This window comes from Entelurus aequoreus, linkage group LG18, assembly GCF_033978785.1.
Source record: "Entelurus aequoreus isolate RoL-2023_Sb linkage group LG18, RoL_Eaeq_v1.1, whole genome shotgun sequence".
Classification (NCBI taxonomy): Eukaryota; Metazoa; Chordata; class Actinopteri; order Syngnathiformes; family Syngnathidae; genus Entelurus; species Entelurus aequoreus.
Genome location: NC_084748.1, coordinates 48,840,213 through 48,863,731, shown reverse-complemented (window position 1 = coordinate 48,863,731; position 23,519 = coordinate 48,840,213). Strand labels below are relative to the sequence as shown.

General features: G+C 37.3%; 2 protein-coding genes across 2 annotated transcripts; one reads left to right on the top strand and one right to left on the bottom strand.

Moving 5' to 3' along the window:
* Positions 1-668: 668 nt before the first annotated feature.
* chic2 (cysteine-rich hydrophobic domain 2) lies at positions 669-14,411 on the bottom strand. The gene is made up of 6 exons (XM_062027327.1): positions 14,056-14,411; positions 6,529-6,583; positions 6,218-6,373; positions 5,984-6,040; positions 4,511-4,570; positions 669-1,308 (listed from the first exon to the last, which is right to left on the bottom strand). Exons 1-6 carry the CDS (start codon positions 14,196-14,198, stop codon positions 1,258-1,260), a joined length of 522 nt encoding a protein of 173 aa, XP_061883311.1. The 5' UTR covers positions 14,199-14,411; the 3' UTR covers positions 669-1,257.
* A 2,327-nt stretch (positions 14,412-16,738) lies between these two features.
* Positions 16,739-19,576, top strand: rhbdd2 (rhomboid domain containing 2). The gene is made up of 2 exons (XM_062027324.1): positions 16,739-16,791; positions 16,900-19,576. Exon 2 carries the CDS (start codon positions 16,980-16,982, stop codon positions 17,910-17,912), a length of 933 nt encoding a protein of 310 aa, XP_061883308.1. The 5' UTR covers positions 16,739-16,791; positions 16,900-16,979; the 3' UTR covers positions 17,913-19,576.
* The last annotated feature ends 3,943 nt before the right edge of the window (positions 19,577-23,519 follow it).

Genomic DNA, 23,519 nt, shown 5'->3' with positions numbered 1-23,519 from the left:
GATGGGCTTGTCGGGTCTGTAGACGCCGTCTTGGGATCAGATAGGCTCGTCGGGTCTGTAGACGCCGTCTTGAGATCAGATGGACCAGTCGGGTCTGTAGACTCCGTCTTGAGATCAGATGGACTTGTCGGGTCTGTAGACGCCGTCTTGAGATCAGATGGACTAGTCGGGTCTGTAGACTCCGTCTTGAGATCAGATGGACTTGTCGGGTCTGTAGACGCCGTCTTGAGATCAGATGGGCTAGTCTGGTCTGTAGACGCCATCTTGGGATCAGATAGGCTCGTCGGGTCTGTAGACGCCGTCTTGAGATCAGATGGACTAGTCGGGTCTGTAGACTCCGTCTTGAGATCAGATGGGCTAGTCTGGTCTGTAGACGCCATCTTGGGATCAGATAGGCTCGTCGGGTCTGTAGACGCCGTCTTGAGATCAGATGGACTAGTCGGGTCTGTAGACGCCGTCTTGAGATCAGATGGGCTTGTCGGGTCTGTAGACGCCGTCTTTAGATTAGATGGGCTTGTTGGGTCTGTAGACACCTTCTTTGAGATAAGATGGGCTAGTCGGGTCTGTAGACGCCGTCTTGAGATCAGATGGACTAGTCGGGTCTGTAGACGCCGTCTTGAGCTCAGATGGGCTAGTCGGGTCTGTGGACTCCATCTTCAGATCAGATGGGCTTGTCGGGTCTGTAGACGCCGTCTTGGGATCAGATAGGCTCGTCGGGTCTGTAGACGCCGTCTTGAGATCAGATGGACCAGTTGGGTCTGTAGACTCCGTCTTGAGATCAGATGGACTTGTCGGGTCTGTAGACGCCGTCTTGAGATCAGATGGACTAGTCGGGTCTGTAGACTCCGTCTTGAGATCAGATGGACTTGTCGGGTCTGTAGACGCCGTCTTGAGATCAGATGGACTAGTCGGGTCTGTAGACACCTTTTTTGAGATCAGATGGGCTAGTCGGGTCTGTAGACGGCGTCTTGAGAACAGATGGACTAGTCGGGTCTGTAGACTCCATCTTGAGATCAGATGGGCTAATCAGGTCTGTAGACGCCGTCTTAAACGCAGATGGGCTAGTCGGGTCTGTAGACGCCATCTTGAGATCAGATGGGCTCGTCGGGTCTGTAGACGCCATCTTGAGATCAGATGGGCTCGTCGGGTCTGTAGACGCCATCTTGAGATCAGATGGGCTAGTCGGGTCTGTAGACGCCGTCTTAAAAGCAGATGGGCTAGTCGGGTCTGTAGACACCGGCTTGAGATCACATTTGGTTAGTCGGGTCTGTTGATGGGGATCTTGGGGAGGAACTCTATTAGGATCACCTGCGGGAGACAGCGAGGTGACAAAAGTGAACGTTTGTGTGAGTGGATGCAGACTTAGAAAACAACCCAGGCTGTCAAAATAAAAGCATATTAGTCTGCTTTACATTACCAACGCAAAATAAAACGTTTGCGGCGCAGAAAAACTCAACATCCTTACATCATGTATATATTACATGTTATTATGAATGTTACTAGATACTACATATATACTTACATCATGTATATATTACATGTTATTATGAATGTTACTAGATACTACATATATACTTACATCATGTATATATTACATGTTATTATGAATGTTACTAGATACTACATATATACTTACATCATGTATATATTACATGTTATTATGAATGTTACTAGATACTACATATATACTTACATCATGTATATATTACATGTTATTATGAATGTTACTACATGACATAAATACTTACATCATGTATATATTACATGTTATTATGAATGTTACTACATGACATATATACTTACATCATGTATATATTACATGTTATTATGAATGTTACTACATGACATATATACTTACATCATGTATATATTACATGTTATTATGAATGTTACTACATGACATATATACTTACATCATGTATATATTACATGTTATTATGAATGTTACTACATGATATATATACTTACATCATGTATATATTACATGCTATTATGAATGTTACTACATGACATATATACTTACATCATGTATATATTACATGTTATTATGAATGTTACTACATGACATATATACTTACATCATGTATATATTACATGTTATTATGAATGTTACTACATGACATATATACTTACATCATGTATATATTACATGTTATTATGAATGTTACTACATGACATATATACTTACATCATGTATATATTACATGTTATTATGAATGTTACTACATGACATATATACTTACATCATGTATATATTACATGTTATTATGAATGTTACTACATGACATATATACTTACATCATGTATATATTACATGTTATTATGAATGTTACTACATGACATATATACTTACATCATGTATATATTACATGTTATTATGAATGTTACTAGATACTACATATATACTTACATCATGTATATATTACATGTTATTATGAATGTTACTACATGACATATATACTTACATCATGTATATATTACATGTTATTATGAATGTTACTACATGACATATATACTTACATCATGTATATATTACATGTTATTATGAATGTTACTAGATACTACATTATACTTACATCATGTATATATTACATGTTATTATGAATGTTACTAGATACTACATTTATACTTACATCATGTATATATTACATGTTATTATGAATGTTACTACATGACATATATACTTACATCATGTATATATTACATGTTATTATGAATGTTACTAGATACTACATATATACTTACATCATGTATATATTACATGTTATTATGAATGTTACTAGATACTACATATATACTTACATCATGTATATATTACATGTTATTATGAATGTTACTACATGACATATATACTTACATCATGTATACATTACATGTTATTATGAATGTTACTACATGACATATACTTACATCATGTATATATTACATGTTATTATGAATGTTACTACATGACATATATACTTACATCATGTATATATTACATGTTATTATGAATGTTACTAGATACTACATATATACTTACATCATGTATATATTACATGTTATTATGAATGTTACTAGATACTACATATATACTTACATCATGTATATATTACATGTTATAATGAATGTTACTACATGACATATACTTACATCATGTATATATTACATGTTATTATGAATGTTACTACATGACATATATACTTACATCATGTATATATTACATGTCATTATGAATGTTACTAGATACTACATATATACTTACATCATGTATATATTACATGTTATTATGAATGTTACTAGATACTACATATATACTTAAATCATGTATATATTACATGTTATTATGAATGTTACTACATGACATATATACTTACATCATGTATACATTACATGTTATTATGAATGTTACTACATGACATATACTTACATCATGTATATATTACATGTTATTATGAATGTTACTACATGACATATATACTTACATCATGTATATATTACATGTCATTATGAATGTTACTAGATACTACATATATACTTACATCATGTATATATTACATGTTATTATGAATGTTACTACATGACATATATACTTACATCATGTATATATTACATGTCATTATGAATGTTACTAGATACTACATATATACTTACAGTGTGTATAAAACACTGATGGAGGTTTGTGGATGTTTTTAGAGCGCTTAATAGAGCAACTACCATTAGCTACATTGTTAGCTGACACTTGTTAGCATTTATTTATGGTTTAGTGTGCATAAAGAAGGGGGAAAAACGTGTGTTCTAGTCTTACATAAGGACTGGGAATGAGAGACAAAATTCCAAAAAAAGTGCAGTTTGCAGAATGTGAAGAATGCGAGAAGAGGATACAGGAAGTTACTCTATCCCTCAATGTCAAAATAAAGGTATAATTTACTATTTTATACTGGATGACTTATTTGACAGAAATGTGTATTGTTGCTACATGTTACCTAATTCTGCTTAACAGCTAATGAAGGCTTTGTGACGGTGCCAGTTTAACCCTGGAAGAGATTATTCTATGCCACGTCTTCTCAGATTGGATTGTGTTTAGTGTTGCATTTTTAATTTCCTGGGATTTGGAAGTCAAAGAATGAGCGATTATTTGTTTGTTTGATTAATGGAGTAACCCTCTTTGCATATTTGAGGGGAAAAGGTTCAAATAAACAAGATTTTTCTGACCACCTTCTTTCCTTCTTCTCATGGGTGTGCATAAACAACATTGACATTGCACTTTCACCATGGATAGAACATCAATAAAAGTATATCAAACACTGTTGAGTATGGTGGCCACTGATTGGCTCAGCCTCAGACTGCATTACATTATTGGATGCAACCTTGACTAACGGCTGTTATTTACAGCTTCTTTCAGTTCTAGCTATGAAAACATGTGATTAATAATGAATGAAGTAATTAACAGAGATGAACGAGGGATTACTGGACTTAGTTTTCCACAAAAAAGAAAAGAAGGTGAAAGATGTCATGAGGCAACACTTACATATTCCATCATGTTGTTGGATTCACACTTCCTTTTGCTCAGTGTCCAGTGCAAACACAACTGCAAGTACACAACATGATCATTAAACACACTGGCTCAGTGTCTAGTGCAAACATAACTGCAAGTACACAACATGATAACCTATATTACCTTCTACTTACCTTTTATTTGCCTTATTTGACCACATTTATTTTTACTTAAAAAAAAAGATTTACCTTCTTTACTTTTTACTTACCTTCTATTTGACTTATTTACTTTATTTATCTTATATTTAACTAATTTTACCTTTTATTTACCTTCTTTGACCGTCTTTTACCTTGTCTTTTTTTACTTTCTTTTACCTTTTATTTGCCTTCTCTATAACCGTTAATTTTTTACTTTATATTTAACATATTTTAATTTATATTTACCTTCTATTTATTTATCTTCTTTGATTGTATTTTTACCTTGTTTGATCTTCTTTTACCTTTCATATTCTTTATTGTACTTTTATTAACCTTCTATTTACTTTATTTCACCTTTTATTTAACCTATTTTACCTTTTATTTACCTTCTATTTAACCTATTTTACCTTTTATTTACATCTATTTAACATATTTTACTTTTTATTTACCTTCTATTTAACCTATTTTACTTTTATTTACCCTTCTATTTATTTTCTATTTAACATATTTTACTTTTATTTACCTTCTATTTAATTTATTTTACTTTTATTTACCTTCTATTTAACCTATGTTTCCTTTTATTTACCTTCTATTTAACCTATTTTACCTTTTATTTATTTTCTATTTAACATATTTTACTTTTTATTTACCTTCTATTTAACTTATTTAACTTTTTATTTACCTTCTATTTAACTTACTTGACCTTTTATTTACCTTCTAATTAACCTATTTTACCTTTTATTTATTTTCTATTTAACATATTTTACTTTTTATTTACCTTCTATTTAACTTATTTAACTTTTATTTACCCTTCTATTCAACAGTTTATTTATTTTCTATTCAACCAATTTTTCTTTTTATTTACCTTCTATTTAACCTATTTTACTTTTTATTTACCTTCTATTGAACTTATTTTACTTTTTATTTAACTTCTATTTAACTTATTTGACCTTTTATTTACCTTCTATTTAACCTATTTTACCTTTTATTTATTTTCTATTTAACATATTTTAAATTTTATTTACCTTCTATTTAACCTATTTTACTTGTATTTACCCTTCTATTTCCATCCATCCATTTTCTACCGCTTATTCCCTTTGGGGTCGCGGGGGGCGCTGGAGCCTATCTCAGCTACTTTTATTTACCTTCTATTTAACCTATTTTACTTTTTATTTACCTCCTATATTCCTTGTTTGACCTTTTTTTTACCTTCTATATTCCTTCTTTACTGACCTAGTAGTGTGCAGCAGCAGGAGAGTAGAAATAAATGCTTGCAGTTCATCAACAAAGACACAACAAAGACACTCACCTTGTGGTAAAGTCTGCAGTTCTCCCACTCCAGAAGCTTCTCTATAGATCTTCTTGTCTGGAAGAAAATGATGTCATGCTCGTGTCACCGTGCGTGTGCGTGTGTGTGTGTGTGTGTGTGTGTGTGTGCGTGCGTGCGTGTGAGTGCGTGCGTGCGTGTGCGTGTGTGTGTGAGTGTGTGTGTGTGTGCGTGCGTGCGTGTGAGTGCGTGCGTGCGTGTGTGTGTGTGTCTCACCCTCTTGCTGAGACAGATGACAGGCCAGAGACTGAAGCCCAGCGTGCAGCAGCAGCACAGGCAGCCACACAGCAGCCATCTCACGTTCACCGGCAGCGTCTTTCTCAGACAACTGTTCACTCGGTTGATGCTCGCTCTGAACTCTTCTGGTGCCACCTGAGAGAGGACACACACACACACACACACACACAAAAGGTTAGATGTGTGCGACACCCCCCCCCCCCCCCCACATGTCATCAATGATCACGCTACATCTTGTCAGTGGAAGACTTTAGAGTAGTCAGTGGACAGCTGAATGAGAGTCCACTCACCTTGCCTGTGAGTGCTGAAGGGAACTCCCATTCAAACTTGTTACTGAGGCCAAACCTGTGCAGTTGGGAGGAAGACAAAGGAGAGGTCAACATGTGTCATGACAAGTCTAAAGTGAGAGACTTTGTCTTGGAAGGAAATATTCCTTCTGCTTGTGTGCTTTGCCAGGAGCCTGTGGCCACTGCTTGTAATCATGTTTGATACAATTGACAAAATATGTGTACAATGTTCAGTGACTTCCACATTCACATGAGCGCTGGAAGTCTGACTTGAACCAGCTGGAGGTCTCTTCAATGTCAATCTCAACATGAAAGTCTGGAAAACTCATCATTTTATTGGTTCAAAATATCGGACTATTCAGTCCTAAACAAACATGCTTGTTAGTTTCACTCTTTCGAAGACTTTTTGATAATGTCACAGATTTAAATTAGTGACACACATTTATTTAATCAAAAGGCCTTCAAAAAGTTAAAATATGTAAAATAAAAAAATAAAATACATTGCAATTTGAGATTTTAGCCAAAAATAAAATATATATATTTTTTAAATTATATTTATATATATATATGTATATATATGTATATATATATATATATATATATATATATATATATATATATATATATATATATATATAAAATAAAAAACATTTTTTAAATATATATATATATATATATATATATATATATAATAAAAAAATACAAAATGTATATATATGATTACAAAAAATAAAAAAAATATATATATATATGTATACACATACATACATACATATATATATATATATATATATAACAAAACATTTTTTAAATACATATATAATAAATAAAAAAAATATGTATAAATATGATTTTTTTTAATATATAATATATATACAGTTTATATATATATACACAGTATATATATAATAAAAAATGTTTTAAATATATATATATAATTTAAAAAAATATATATATATATATGATTTAAAAAAAAAAAAAATATATATATATATATATATATATATATATATATATATATATACATATATACATACACACTACCGTTCAAAAGTTTGGGGTCACCCAAACAATTTAGTGGAATAACCTTCATTTCTAAGAACAAGAATAGACTGTCGAGTTTCAGATGAAAGTTCTCTTTTTCTGGCCATTTTGAGCGTTTAATTGACCCCACAAATGTGATGCTCCAGAAACTCAATCTGCTCAAAGGAAGGTCAGTTTTGTGGCTTCTGTAACGAGCTAAAGTGTTTTCAGATATGTGAACATGATTGCACAAGGGTTTTCTAATCATCAATTAGCCTTCTGAGCCAATGAGCAAACACATTGTACCATTAGAACACTGGAGTGATAGTTGCTGGAAATGGGCCTCTATACACCTATGTAGATATTGCACCAAAAAGCAGACATTTGCAGCTAGAATAGTCATTTACCACATTAGCAATGTATAGAGTGTATTTCTTTAAAGTTAAGACTAGTTTAAAGTTATCTTCATTGAAAAGTACAGTGCTTTTCCTTCAAAAATAAGGACATTTCCATGTGACCCCAAACTTTTGAACAGTAGTGTGTATATATATATATATATATATATATATATATATATATATATATATATATATATATATATATATATATATATATATATATATATATATATATATATATATATATATATATATACACGATCATATATATATATATATATACACGATCATATATATATATATTTACATACATATACATATATATATTAGGGCTGCAACAACTAATGGATTATAAAAATAGTGATGATTAATTTAGTCATTGATTGGTTGCATCTCTGCTATGTGCATGCGGCTACATCTCATGGGGTGGCAGTAAGCCAGCCAATGATGTGTCATGTGCAGCTCACGTGACCACGCCGTCTCCTTTGCCTGGAAACATTCTAAAAACTGGCGTAGGAAAACAGTACCGATACGATTGTTCAGCAGAGAAACATCTTGAGGTTATTGCTTCAACGGAGAAAAGTGTACGAGCTAAGTCGTCAAAAGTGTGGGAACACTTCACTTTAAAGACTTCAAAGAAGAGCGTTTCCTGCAAAGTGTGCAGCATTGGACCTGGCCTGGCACGGAAGTACAACATTGGACCTGGCCTGGCACGGAAGTACAACATTGGACCTGGCCTGGCACGGAAGTACAACATCGCTTCGGGAGCACTTGAAGAGGAAACATGTTGGAGCCGTGGATGAAGAGAACTCACGCTACGTAACTTTTTAAGTCCATAGTCCGGGTACATTGATGCGATGAAATGTTAACATTGCAACACACGCCAATACGGCCGGGTTAACTTATAAAGTGCATTTTTAAAATTCCCGCCACACTTCCGGTTGAAAAACTCTTTTGGATATGATTTATGCGCGTGACGTCACAAAATCCACGGAAGTGGTTGGACCCCGTCGAACCCGATACAGAAACCTCTTGTTTTCTTCGACAAAATTCCACAGTATTCTGGACATCTGTGTTGGTGAATCTTTTGCAATTTGTTTAATGAACAATGGAGGCTGCAAAGAAGAACGTTGTAGGTGGGATCGATCGGTGTATTAGCGGCTAAGTACAATACTGTAATATCTGTGATATTTGCATTAGTGTACTGTGTCTTTAAGGGTTTGGGGAACGCGCATGCGTGAGTGAGTTGGCGGAGAACTTGAGTGTGTGTGAGCGTGAGTTGTGGCTAACAGCAGCTCGTGTATGTGTGCGCGTTACTTTTTGAACTACAACCAGTTACCGCTTGTTAATAAAGCGATTGAGCAGCGCATCCTCGTCTGTGTGACTCCTTCTCCACTGCGGGGCTAAGTACAATACTTACAGCAACACAACAAGGACTACTTACTACGCCTAGCCGATGCTTGCCGCCAAACCCACGGATGAAGTCCTTCGTCGCGCCGTTGATCGCTGGAACGCAGGTGAGCACGGCTGTTGATGGGAAGATGAGGGCTGGCTGGCGTAGGTGGAGCGCTAATGTTTTTAGCATAGTTCTGTGAGGTCCGGTTGCTTAGTTGCTAAATTAGCCTTAGCGTCGTTAGCAACAGCATTGTTAAGCCTTACCAGGCTGAGAATTTTTAACCGTGTAGTTACATGTCCACGGTTTAATAGTATTGTTGGTCTTCTGTCTATCCTTCCAGTCAGGGGTTTATTTATTTAGTTTCTATCTTCATTTGAGAACGATGCTATCACGCTAGCTCAGTAGCTAAGTGTGTCACCGATGTATTGTCGTGGAGATAAAAGTCACTTTAAATGTCCATTTCGCGTGCTCGACTCTCATTTTCAAGAGGATATAGTATCCGAGGTGGTTTAAAATACAAATCCGTGATCCACAATAGAAAAAGGAGAGAGTACATAGTTCTGTGAGGTCCGGTTGCTAAGTTGCTAAATTAGCCTTAGCGCCATTAGCAACAGCATAGTTAAGCCTTACCAGGCTGAGAATTTTTAACCGTGTAGTTACATGTACATGGTTTAATAGTATTGTTGATCTTCTGTCTATCCTTCCAGTCAGGGGTTTATTTCTTTTGTTTCTATCTTCATTTGAGAACGATGCTAGCACGCTAGCTCAGTAGCTAAGTGTGTCACCGATGTATTGTCATGGAGATAAAAGGCACTGAATGTCCATTTCGCGTGCTCGACTCTCATTTTCAAGAGGATATAGTATCCCAGGTGGTTTAAAATACAAATCCGTGATCCACAATAGAAAAAGGAGAGTGTGGAATCCAATGAGCCAGCTTGTACCTAAGTTACGGTCAGAGCGAAAAAAGATACGTCCATCACTGCCTCTCAAGTCATTCACTGTAACGTTCCTCATCTACGAATCTTTCATCCTCGCTCAAATTAATGGGGTAATCGTCACTTTCTCGCTCCGAATCTCTCTCGCTCCATTGTAAACAACGGGGAATTGTGAGGAATACTAGCTCCTGTGACGTCACGCTACTTCCGCTACAGGCAAGGCTTTTTTTTTATCAGCCAGCAAAAGTTGCGAACTTTATCGTCGATTTTCTCTACTAAATCCTTTCAGCAAAAATATGGCAATATCGCGAAATGATCAAGTATGACACAGAATGGATCTGCTATTCCCGTTTAAATAAATAAAAAAATCATTCCAGTAGGCCTTTCACTTTCAGAGTGTTAGGACCTTCTTGTAGAGTGCATGTGTCTGTGTTGTTTTGAGTGGCAACAAGCATTCATGAGTTCAGCTTTTTAGTGAGTAACGTTAACGTTATGCCTTTGTTGCAACGCGGGGCTGATAATGTGTCCCCGGCACATTTGACTCTGTTTTGAGAGAGAAAACGCACGCTTACCAATTCCGAAATAAACGTAACGGACAGAAATATCTCAGGTTGGTTTCATAATGGATCAATGTAGCCGGGCCGATAAAGCTATATAAATATATTTAGATTTGAGTGACGCTTTAGTATAACTAAACGTTATGAAGGTGCTGGAATATTTCATGCTATTATTCAGAGGCAGCCTGAAATGAATCCTTCATTATTCACAACAATATCTGATTCAGTTCTGATCTGATGAGTTACATTTCTGTGTTATTATTGGTGTATGCTGCATACCCAATGTCCATTTATTTCATTTAGCTTTTCTTTAAAGGCCTACTGAAATGATTTTTTTTTTATTTAAAGCAGATCCATTCTATGTGTCATACTTGATCGTTTTGCGATATTGCCATATTTTTGCTGAAAGGATTTAGTAGAGAACAACGACGATAAAGTTCGCAACTTTTGGTCGCTGATTAAAAAAGCCTTGCCTGTAGCGGAAGTAGCGTGACGTCACAGGTTGAAAGGCTCCTCACATTTCCCCGTTGTTTACACCAGCAGCGAGAGAGATTCGGACCGAGAGAGATTCGGACCGAGAAAGCGACGATTACCCCATTAATTTGAGCCAGGATGAAAGATTCGTGGATGAGGAACGTGAGAGTGAAGGACTAGAGTGCAGTGCAGGACGCATCTTTTTTCGCTCTGACCGTAACTTAGGTACAAGCTGGCTCATTGGATTCCACACTCTCTCCTTTTTCTATTGTGGATCACGGATTTGTATTTCAAACCACCTGGGATACTATATCCTCTTGAAAATGAGAGTCGAGAACGCGAAATGGACATTCGCAGTGACTTTTATCTCCACGACAATACATCGGCGAAGCTCTTTAGCTACGGAGCTAACGTGATAGCATCGGCCTTAACTGCGGATAGAAACAAAATAAATAAACCCCTGACTGGAAGGATAGACAGAAAATCAACAATACTATTAAACCGTGGACATGTAACTACACGGTTAATGCTTTCCAGCCTGGCGAAGCCTAGCAATGCTGTTGCTAACGACGCCATTGAAGCTAACTTAGCAACGGGACCTCACAGAGCTATGCCAAAAACATTAGCTATCTACGTACGCCAGCCAGCCTTCATCTGCTCATCAACACCCGTGCTCACCTGCGTTCCAGCGATCGACGGAGCGACGAAGGACTTCACCCGATCATCGACGCGATCGGCGGCTAGCGTCGGGTAGCGCGTCTGCTATCCAAGTCAAAGTCCTCCTGGTTGTGTTGCTGCAGCCAGCCACTAATACACCGATCCCACCTACAACTTTCTTCTTTGCAGTCTCCATTGTTCATTAAACAAATTGCACAAGATTCACCAACACAGATGTCCAGAATACTGTGGAATTTTGAGATGAAAACCGAGCTTTTTGTATTGGATACAATGTGTCCCAATACTTCCGTTTCAACGTTTGACGTCACCCGCATACGTCATGGTGCACTTTATAAAAAAACATTTTTGTATCATTTTCCTTGTTTTATTTGGCAAGTTGAAAGAACATGGTGCCAGTATGCTGGTTTTTCCCCCAATAAAATACTGGAAAGGATAGAAATGTAGTTTGTCTCTTTTATCCGATTATTAATCGATTAATCGAGATAACAATCAACAGATTAATCGATTATCAAATTAGTTGTTAGTTGCAGCCCTAAACTGGATAAATATAATTCACACACACAAATTAAGTCGTTATTGGGATGTTTCAAATGGCTGGAATAAGTATGAACAAACGTAACGAGAGTTGATAAAAGTAGAACAACTAAAAGGTTACTCGTAGTGTTGTTAGCATGTTGCTAACAGAGTAGCTCTATGCTAATGGAGTTAGCATCCAGCAGCTAACTGGATAAATATAATTCACACACACAAATTAAGTCATTATTGGGATGTTTCAAATGGCTGGAATAAGTATGAACAAACGTAACGAGAGTTGATAAAAAGTACAAAAACTAAAATAATAGTAGCATCCAGGCGTGTAGTTAGCATGTTGCTAACAGAGTAGCTCTATGCTAATGGAGTTAGCATCCAGCTAACTGGATAAATATAATTCTCACACACACAATAAGTCATTATTGGGATGTTTCAAATGGCTGGAATAAGTATGAACAAACGTAACGAGAGTTGATAAAAGTACAAAATCTAAAAAGGTTACTAGTAGTGTAGTTAGCATGTTGCTAAGAGAGTAGCTCTATGCTAATGGAGTTAGCATCCAGCAGCTAACTGGATAAATATAATTCACACACACAAATTAAGTCATTATTGGGATGTTTCAAATGGCTGGAATAAGTATGAACAAACGTAACGAGAGTTGATAAAAGTAGAACAACTAAAAATAATACTAGCATCCAGGCGTGTAGTTAGCATGTTGCTAAGAGAGTAGCTCCATGCTAATGGAGTTAGCATCCAGCAGCTAACTGGATGAATATAATTCACACACACAAATTAAGTCATTATTGGGATGTTTCAAATGGCTGGAATAAGTATGAACAAACGTAACGAGAGTTGATAAAAGTACAAAAACTAAAAGGTTACTCGTAGTGTTGTTAGCATGTTGCTAACAGAGTAGTTATATGCTAATGGAGTTAGCATCCAGCAGCTAACTGGATAAATATAATTCACACACACAATAAGTCATTATTGGGATGTTTCAAATGGCTGGAATAAGTATTAACAAACGTAACGAGAGTTTATAAAAGTAGAACTAAAAATAATAGTAGCATCCAGGCGTGTAGTTAGCATGTTGCTAAGAGAGTAGCTCCATGCTAATGGAGTTAGCATCCAGCAGCTAACTGGATAAATATAATTCACACACACAAATTAAGTCATTATTGGGATGTTTCAAATGGCTGGAATAAGTATTAACAAACGTAACGAGAGTTTATAAAAGTAGAACTAAAAATAATAGTAGCATCCAGGCGTGTAGTTAGCATGTTGCTAAGAGAGTAGCTCCATGCTAATGGAGTTAGCATCCAGCAGCTAACTGGATAAATATAATTCAAACGCACAAATTAAGTCATTATTGGGATGTTTCAAATGGCTGGAATAAGTATGAACAAACGTAACGAGAGTTGATGAAAGTAGAACAACTAAAAAGGTCACTAGTAGTGTAGTTAGCATGTTGCTAATGTAGTTAGCATGGTGGGTCAGGTGACAACAGTTAATACCAGCGATCCTCGTCAGCCACTCACACGGTGACGTGTCCGCAGCCTCGCACTACCACAGGGTCCGGGGCGTACTTGAGGAGTTGTTCCTCCGCGGCCCTGTCCTCGTCCTCCTCCTCTTCTTCCTCCTCCTCCTCTTCCTCGTAGATCTCGTCAAAGTCCTCCATCATCCCCGCGCTGCTCCGCGGGAGAGACACGGCGCCGCCCGGGGATGCAAGCCTGTCTGCCCCGACGGAGAAGGAGAAGGACAAGGCGCCAGGAGAGAAGAAAGCGAGGCGACCCAGCGATGGAAGTTCACATCTTCTTCAGCGGCGAACATTAACATCAACATCAACATCCGCAGGCAGGCGCCACATGACACCGGAAGCGCCACATGACACCGGAAGCGCCACATGACACCGGAAGCGCCACATGACACCGGAAGCGCCACATGACACCGGAAGCGCGGCATCACTTTGTGTTCCGCCGGGCAAATACCTCCTTCATCAACCCCCTGGCGCTGTTTTCTACTGTTTTTCTACTTATTTGGATTATTATTATTATTTATCAATAGCTTGTAAATGTTGCAATTTATAAATAAAAGTTTATAAGTTAAAAAAAAAAAAACATTGTCACGATAACAAACGAGAAACGTGCGTTGTTTTTGCACATCGACGAGCGACATATATAATTAATAGCAATTAAAGGACTAATTTACACTTTCATATTATAAAGTTCTTCATAAACGTCTGTGTTTAAAAAAAAAAATAAAAAAAAAGATTGGCCGGAAGTGATTTCACGAATAATAAATATTAAATATACACGGTTTTTAATTAGCCACAAAATACTAAATTCTGGATTTCTTTCATTTTATTTTTTTAAATAAAAATGCATTTCCTACGTTATCTGCTAACATTGCCTTTTTTGAATGGCTTGACTAAAATGTATTTAATATCCAATTAAAAAAACAAAAAAAATTGCATTTTTGTTCTTAATTTAATCAATGTATTATATAATTGGAGCACTATGAGATAATGCAACGCCTTATATTATATCTTGTTTACCTAGGGATTATTTTGAATTATTTTGAAAAGGCATGACCGGAAATTAGTTAGGACCTTTCAACGATAGACATATATATTTAACAACAATTAAAGGACTAATTTACACTTCCATATTAAAAGATTGGCCGGAAGTGATTTTACGGATAATAAATATTAAAAATATACACTGTTTTTTATTTGCCCCCAAAATACTAAAATCTGGATTTTTTTTTGGAATAAAAATGCATTTCCTACATTATCTGTGTGGGCCCAACCTTGCCTTTTTTGAATGATTTTTGTTCTTAATTTAATCAATAGATTATATAATTGGAGCACTATGAGATAATGCAACGCATTATATATTTTATTTACCCAGGGATTATTTTGAAAGGCATGACCGGAAATTAGTTAGGACCATTATTTAATCAGGAAGCTTGGCCGGAAATGACTTCACGAAAACTAATTAATAAAATATACACTGTTGTTTCTTAATTGCCCCTAAAATACTAAAATCTGGATTTTTTAAAATAAAATGCATTTTCTACATTATCTGCGTGAGCCCAACCTTGCCTTTTTGAATGGCCTGACTAGAAATAATTTAATATCCAAACAGTGCAGTATTAAACATTGCATTTTTGTTTTTAATTTACTCAACAGATTACATAATTAGAGCACTATGAGATAATGGAACGCCTTATATTCTATTTTATTTACCTATGGATTGTCTTATTTTGAAAGGCATGACCAGGAAATTAGTTTGGACATTTATTTAACCAGGAAGCAGACACATTGAAATTCAGAATCTTTTTACCGAGGGTGTCCTGGGATAATTACCTCTACTCTGTACAAAAAAAAAATACTAATTGTATTTTTGTTTTTGATTTAGTCAATATATAATAACATTGCAACAGTGTGAGAACATACAGCGACTTAGTAATTGTTTTGGTTAGGATTATCTTATTTTGAAAGGCCTGACTGGAAAATAGTTAGTGACCTTAATTTAACCAGGAAGTAGACCCGTTGAGATTCACAATCTTTTCCAAGAGGGTCCTTAAACATTTAAAAAATATATTATTTGTATTTTTGTTCTTAATTTTGTCAATATATAATAACATTGTAACTGTATGAAAAAATACAGTGCCTTGTTATGATTTTTCTATTATGATTATTTACGTATGGATTGTATTATTTTGTAAAAGGCCTGACCAGAAATAATTTAATATCCAAACGCTGCAATACAGCGCCTTGTTGTTTTGGTTATGCTTATTTACATATGAATTGTCTTATTTTGAAAGGCCTGACTGGAAAATAGCTAGTGATCTTAATTTAACCAGGAAGTAGACCCGTTGATATTCACAATCTTTTCCAGGAGGGTCCTTCAACATTTACCTGCACTCTGTACAAAATAATACTACTTGTATTTTTGTTCTTAATTTAGTCAACGTATAATAACATTGGAACTGTATGAAAAAATACAGTGCCTTGTTATAATTTTTCTATTATGATTATTTACCTATGAATTGTATTATTTTGAAAAAGGCCTGACTGAAAACGATTTAATTCTAAAATATTGTATCCAGAAATATTATATATATAAATATTATACCTTATTCTGTATCAGAAAATACACCGAAATGTCACTTTGTCGCGTACCAACGTGTCTTATTTTGAAATACATGTCCGGAAATGTTACCAGAACCGCGGAAGTAGGACGAGAACCGAATCATAAAGCACGGGTGGTGTAAGTACAGACATAAAAGTGTTTTTGTTGAACAATGTCGTTAAAATAGCTTATAGTCTGTTTGAGTATTAGCTGGCGATGATAACAAGAAACTATATGTTGTTACAGCCTTGGATAGGTTCTCAACCTTACGTCCGGGTGGACGGAAGTGCGGCCATAATTTGATTAAACTGTTGGATTTTCAAATTATGACGAGCCATTTAAAGACGATGCTGCAAGTATTCCGGGAGTTGGTTCCGGTGGTGACGAGCGGGACGTTCCTCATCATCCTCACGTCGTGTGCTGTGTTCGGCAGCGTGGACTACTTCCGCTTGGCTCCAGGGAGCCTGAGTGTGGGCTCCGGTGTTTTCCTCCAGGGCCAAGTTCACAGAGTCCTCACCTACCCCTTCTACCACAGGAGCCTCGGCCAGCTGCTCCTCAGCATCTGCACCATGCTGTTCCTGGGTGGCGGTCTGGAGAACGGCGTGGGGACTGTCCGCTTCCTGTTGGCGTGCGTCCTGATGTCCGCCGTCACTGGCTTGCTGTACGCCTTCCTGGATGTGCTGCGGGACAGCCAGGCGCCCACGGAGGGCTTGGTGCCCACGGCCCTGGCCTGCGTGGCCCTCACCACCGCCCGCACTAAAACGACCAAAGGGTACCTTTGTGGGGTCAGCGTCCCCGCCGTGGTCCTCCCATGGGTGCTGGTCCTCGTCACCGGCGTCCTGGTCCCTCACACCGTGCCGCCGTGCAGCATCGTGGCCGCCCTGGTGGGATGGAGCCACGGCAGGGGATGGTTCTCCCTGGTGGACATCTCCGAGTCCGGGGCGGCTCTCGTGGAGAAGAGCACACCTTTCCGCCTGTTGAGGGGCGTCGGCGTGGTTCTGTTTGTGCCGGCTTCCGCGGAGGAGAGGAGGAGAACTCTGCTCCCGCAGATAAACCCGCCGCCGGGCTCCTACCCGGTGCAGGCCTACGCACCTGTGACAAGTGCCACCACCGTGGCTGCTGGGAGCACAGACACCATGCATGAGGGGTGGAGGAACTCCCCCGGTGCGGTGGTCGGTCCAGGACATCTCCCAGCAGGCGGGGGACACGCTTTGCAGGAAAGCTGCGAACACAGCAGTCACGCTCTTCTTCAGTTCTAGTCACTTTTTTTGTGTGCACTATTGACATGATTGAACCATCTTCACCCTGATCAAAATGTCCCATCGGCAATCCATCCATTTTCTTCCGCTTATCCGAGGTCGGGTCGCGGGGGCAGCAGCCTAAGCAGGGAAGACCAGACTTCCCTCTCCCCAGCCACTTCGTCCAGCTCCTCCCGAGGGATCCAGAGGCGTTCCCAACAGGTGTAAAAGAAAGGGCATCTCTATCCTCCTTCAAAACCACACTAAAACATCTCCAGGCAACTTCAACCCTTGACTAACACCCCCCCCCCCCCCCCCACCTCCCCGGATTGTAAATAACCAAATGTAAATAATCTAATGTACATACTCAGGGCCGGCCCGTGGCATAGGCCGTGTAGGCAAATGCTAAGGGCGCCGTCCATCAGGGGGCGCCAAGCCAGTGCCACAAATGTTGGAGAAAAAAAAAAAAGTTGGTACTATTATTTCTAAATACAAAAAATAATCCCACGTTAATTAAAATGCAAAGTAAAGCTTATTTAATAGAAATATTATTTGTTACAACATTACGCCCCCATGCACGGTGCGCCCCCTCCCTTCCCGTATCATGACTCTTACCACATCAAAAAAATCAACACAAGATGTCAAAACGGCCAAAACTGTCAGGTGCCCAGGGAAGAAAAAAGAGAAGAGGAGGAGAAACGAGAAAAAGACAAGAGGTAGCAGGTAGGTAACGTTAGCCTACATTAAATAGTAACCTGGCTTTTTAGCATTAAGCTAATGTTACACGATTCGGCAATTGCTAATCAATAAATAGCTAGTTCTGTTTTAACGTCGGGTTAATATTGTGGAGGGGGGCTAAATTGTTATGGAAAATAATAATGTAACGTTAGGTAATTACAGTACTCTCACCTTACATTCCTCAGGGACATTTGTATGAGATCTTTTTAAGCAGGTGTTTTTTGTTGACATTGTTATTGCCTTCTGTTTAGCTAATGTTTGCCCTGCAGGTAATAGTCACTTTTCCACCCCTTTATATATTAGGTATAGTTGTAAGCCTAGTTGTTAAAGTGCACATCATTAATGTTAATTAAGCAATATCACATGAGAGGGAATGCTGTTTTTTTTAATTGGAGCACTGCTGTGATTCGGTTAAAGATAATCATAATGTAACATTCTCATATATGTTAATTTGCTTTAAGTAAAAAAAAAAGGTCAAAGACAAAGCTATTCGGTTTCTTGTGAGTATATACACTTCACTGCCGATGTGGGGGGGCGCCACCTAAAATCTTGCCTAGGGCGCCAGATTGGTTAGGGCCAGGCCTGTATATACTTGTTCTTATGCTTTCTGAGCTCACTATGTTGTCTGCTCGCTGTACATATCCTACCAAGTCACACCTACTGTTTCAATGTCCTTTTCACTGATGATGCAATTGTTGATGACTGAAGTGCTGATATCAACCAAACCCTCCTCATCCCACCCCCCGGATTGTAAATAAATTAAATAATTCAATGTATATACTCTGATGATTAACTTGTGTGATGACTGTATTATGATGATAGTATATATTTGTACCATTAAACAAGTTGAAAAACTTATTGCGGTGTTACCATTTAGTGGTCAATTGTACGGAATATGTACTGTACTGTGCAATCTACTAATAAAAGTTTCAATCAATCAATCAATCCCAGGCCAGCCATTCTTGTTCTTAGAAATGAAGGCTATTCCACAAAATTGTTTGGGTGACCCCAAACTTTTGAACGGTAGTGTATACTCCGAAAAATACGGTACATCTTTGAAAAAAACTGTAAAAATGTAAGAAAAAGGAGCAAAGATATAATTTAATGGAAACAATCTGAAATGTTTAAACTAATACTTAGTCATGTGTCTTTAAATATACACTACCGTTCAAAAGTTTGGGGTAACCCAAACAATTTAGTGGAATAGCCTTCATTTCTAAGAACAAGAATAGACTGTGGAGTTTCAGATGAAAGTTCTCTTTTTCTGGCCATTTTGAGCGTTTAATTGACCCCACAAATGTGATGCTCCAGAAACTCAATCTGCTCAAAGGAAGGTCAGTTGTGTAGCTTCTGTAACGAGCTAAAGTGTTTTCAGATGTGTGAACATGATTGCACAAGGGTTTTCTAATCATCAATTAGCCTTCTGAGCCAATGAGCAAACACATTGTACCATTAGAACACTGGAGTGATAGTTGCTGGAAATGGGCCTCTATACACCTATGTAGATATTGCACCAAAAAGCAGACATTTGCAGCTAGAATAGTCATTTACCACATTAGCAATGTATAGAGTGTATTTCTTTCAAGTTAAGACTAGTTTAAAGTTATCTTCATTGAAAAGTACAGTGCTTTTCCTTCCAAAATAAGGACATTTCAATGTGACCCCAAACTTTTGAACGGTAGTGTATACTTTTGTTTTTAGCATTATTTACAAAGAATATATCAAAATGGGCCCCTCCATATGTGACTTTTCAATGTTAGAAGCTTTTGAAATAAGAATAAACATTTTAAATAAACAAAATGTAGATATCTAAAGAATAACATACTAACTTATGAATTATTTAGTAATATGACAACAATAAACACTGTTAAATTAATATTTTTGTACATGCAGAATGTTTGAGACTAGGTTATGCAGTGACACAATCATGTTATTTTATTCTTACATGGGGGGAAAAAACATGTAAAAATTTAAGAAAAAAACAGCAAAAATAATCAATATGTAATGAGAAAAAGAGACTTTAATGTGTCTGCTAAAACTTAGACTTGTGTGTTTTCAAATAAAACCATATCTACCTTTAGAAAAACATAAAAAATGTTTAAAAAAAAATAAAAAAAAAAGGGGCGGGGAGATTTTCATTTAGTGAAAAAAGCTGAAATTTAAAACTAATAATAATATACTTAGTCACCTATAACACGACCAATGTTCCCTGTAATTGTTCATGTGTGTGAGAAAACACAAAAAGTCCCTGAGCATTGAGTGGAGGCCATGTGAGCAACATCAGACGTGGCTACACCAGCAGCACACCTGTCCCAAACCTGACTAAATAACAACTTCAATCTCCACCCATCCATCCATTTTATACCGCTTGTCCCTTTCGGGGTCGCGGGGGGTGCTGGAGCCTATCTCAGCTGCATTCGGGCGGAAGGCGGGGTTTACCCTGAACAAGTCCCCACCTCGTCGCAGGGCCAACACAGATAGACAGACAACATTCTCTTATTGTTATAATCAAATGACAGCAGTCATTTCTAATATAAGTGTTTAGGCCCACTTACAATGACAATAACAACAAATATTGCTTTTCATGAACTGTGTACTTGTATTGTTTGTCTGGGTGGAGGTCCTGCTTTGGAAATAATGTGTACCCCTTTCAGACATTGCATTTAGTTCCCATTCAAACATCCACATGTTGCACAATGAGATGTAAGCAGGGGATCATGTGTACATTCCTGCAACTTCCTGTTTGTAAAAAAATATATTTTTATTAGTATTTATTTAATATACTAACAGCATTTCATGATTAATATTTATAAATGAAGATTCCTAATAAATGACACTAGAACAAGCACACATTTGATTGGTAAATCATAGTGTAACGACCTGGAATGACACTTTATGTGTGGTGTTGGAGTTGTCCGACTTTTTGTGTGTCTGTAAACGCATCGCTGGCTAAGTGCCATATGTGCATGTGTTGGCGCAAGTGAGAAAGAGCGAGCGGCTGCTGTTGATATAACAAAGTTGCTTTTCTGTCTGGTTTGTACTGCAGAAAATGACCACTTTTGCTAGATATAATTTTTTTTTACTAATGTTTTGGTGATGTGTTTATGGCCGACAATAAAGAGTTTTGCTCAGTACAGTGATGGATGGAATTCATGTCCTCAAAGCGTCTCGACAGACGTTACAATATTTGAACAATGACGACGAAAACTGTTTTCTCTGTCATGTCCGTGTGTCGGAAATTGTTATGCGCTTATTTTTAGGGTTCGCATGTACAAAGGAACCTATTGAAATTGTAAGGTTGATTATTATTCCGCAGCTTTGCGCACTACTTTGCCCCCCTTAACATGCTTCAAAACTCACCAAATGTTATACACACATAGAAAAACTGGGACAGCACACTCTAGTAAAAAAAACAAACCCCAAAAATCAAAATTGCGCTCTAGCGCCCCCTAGGAAAAAAACAAAAACAAATTGCCTGTAACTCCCACTAGGAAGGTCGTAGAGACATGAAACAAAAACCTCACTTAGACCTACAATTCATAATTTCACATCCTTGGGCAAAAACCAACAGGAAGATGGCAATTTCCCCTTCAACACAAAAAATGACTAAAAACACTCATTTTTGCCTCTTTGAGCTGTAATTTGACCCCCTTAAAATACTTCAAAACTCACCAAAATTTTTACACACATTGGGACTGGTGGAAATTGCGATCTAAAAAAAACCGAACCCCAAAACTCAAAATTGTGCTCTAGCGCAATTTTTGAATAAAACAGACAAAACTGCTTCTCAGAGGAAAACACAGACAAAACTGCTTGTAACTTCCGGTAGGAACGTTTTAGAGACATGAAACAAAAATTTAGAGACATGAAACTTTAGAGACAAATTAGAGACAAAAAATTTAGAGACATGAAACAAAAACCTCTATGTAGGTCTCACTTAGACCTACATTTCATAGATTGACATCCTTCAGCAAAAATCAACAGGAAGTTTGATATCCCCCCTTCAAAACAAAATTTTTGTAAAAAGCGGTCACCAAACATCAAACATTATCTCCTCTGAGCGCGTTTGTCGTTTCGGCTTCAAACTACTACAGGAGAGAGATTGAACCCTTCTGATTGACGGATACTCAAAGAGTTTGGATAAGTGCTACGGTTTTGATTTTACGAGCCTTCAAAGAACCACTGTGCCGCAGCGCCTAGGAAAATAACACAGACACAACTTCCTCTAACTCCCAGTACGAATATCGTAGAGACATGAAACAAAAACCTCTATGTAGGTCTCACTCAGGACTACCACTGGACAAAAGTATTGGGACACTTAGGACTAGCACCAGCCAAATATGCCGCCCCGACCAACGCTGCTTGCAGCTGTAATTATTAATGTTTCTCTGCGGCCCGGTAGCAAATGCGCCACGGACCGGTGGTTGGGGACCACTGATATAAAGAATAAAATACTAACTTATTATTTAGTAAAATGACAACAATAATAAACACTGTTAAATTAGTTTGAGACTAGGTTACGCATCGACACAATCATGTTATTCTTACATGGGGGGAAAAACTAAGAAAAAAACAGTAAAAATAATCGGTATGTAATGATAAAACGTGGTTATATACTTAGTCAACTATAATACAAAGCTGACAATCTGTTTTTAGCATCTTTTTAAATAAAATAGCAGTACGGCCCTCGCATACTTTTGACTTTTCAGTGTGCGGCCCTTGGTGGAAAAAGTTTGGACACCCCTGAACTAAAGTATCGATATTTTGACTTGCGTATCGATATTAGGGCGTGTAGATGGATCTGCACTGGTTACTATGCTGGAATAGACGTACATAAATGGGACCATTTTAGTGACTCCTAGAGGAAGTCCAGCAAATAATTCCGAGGAC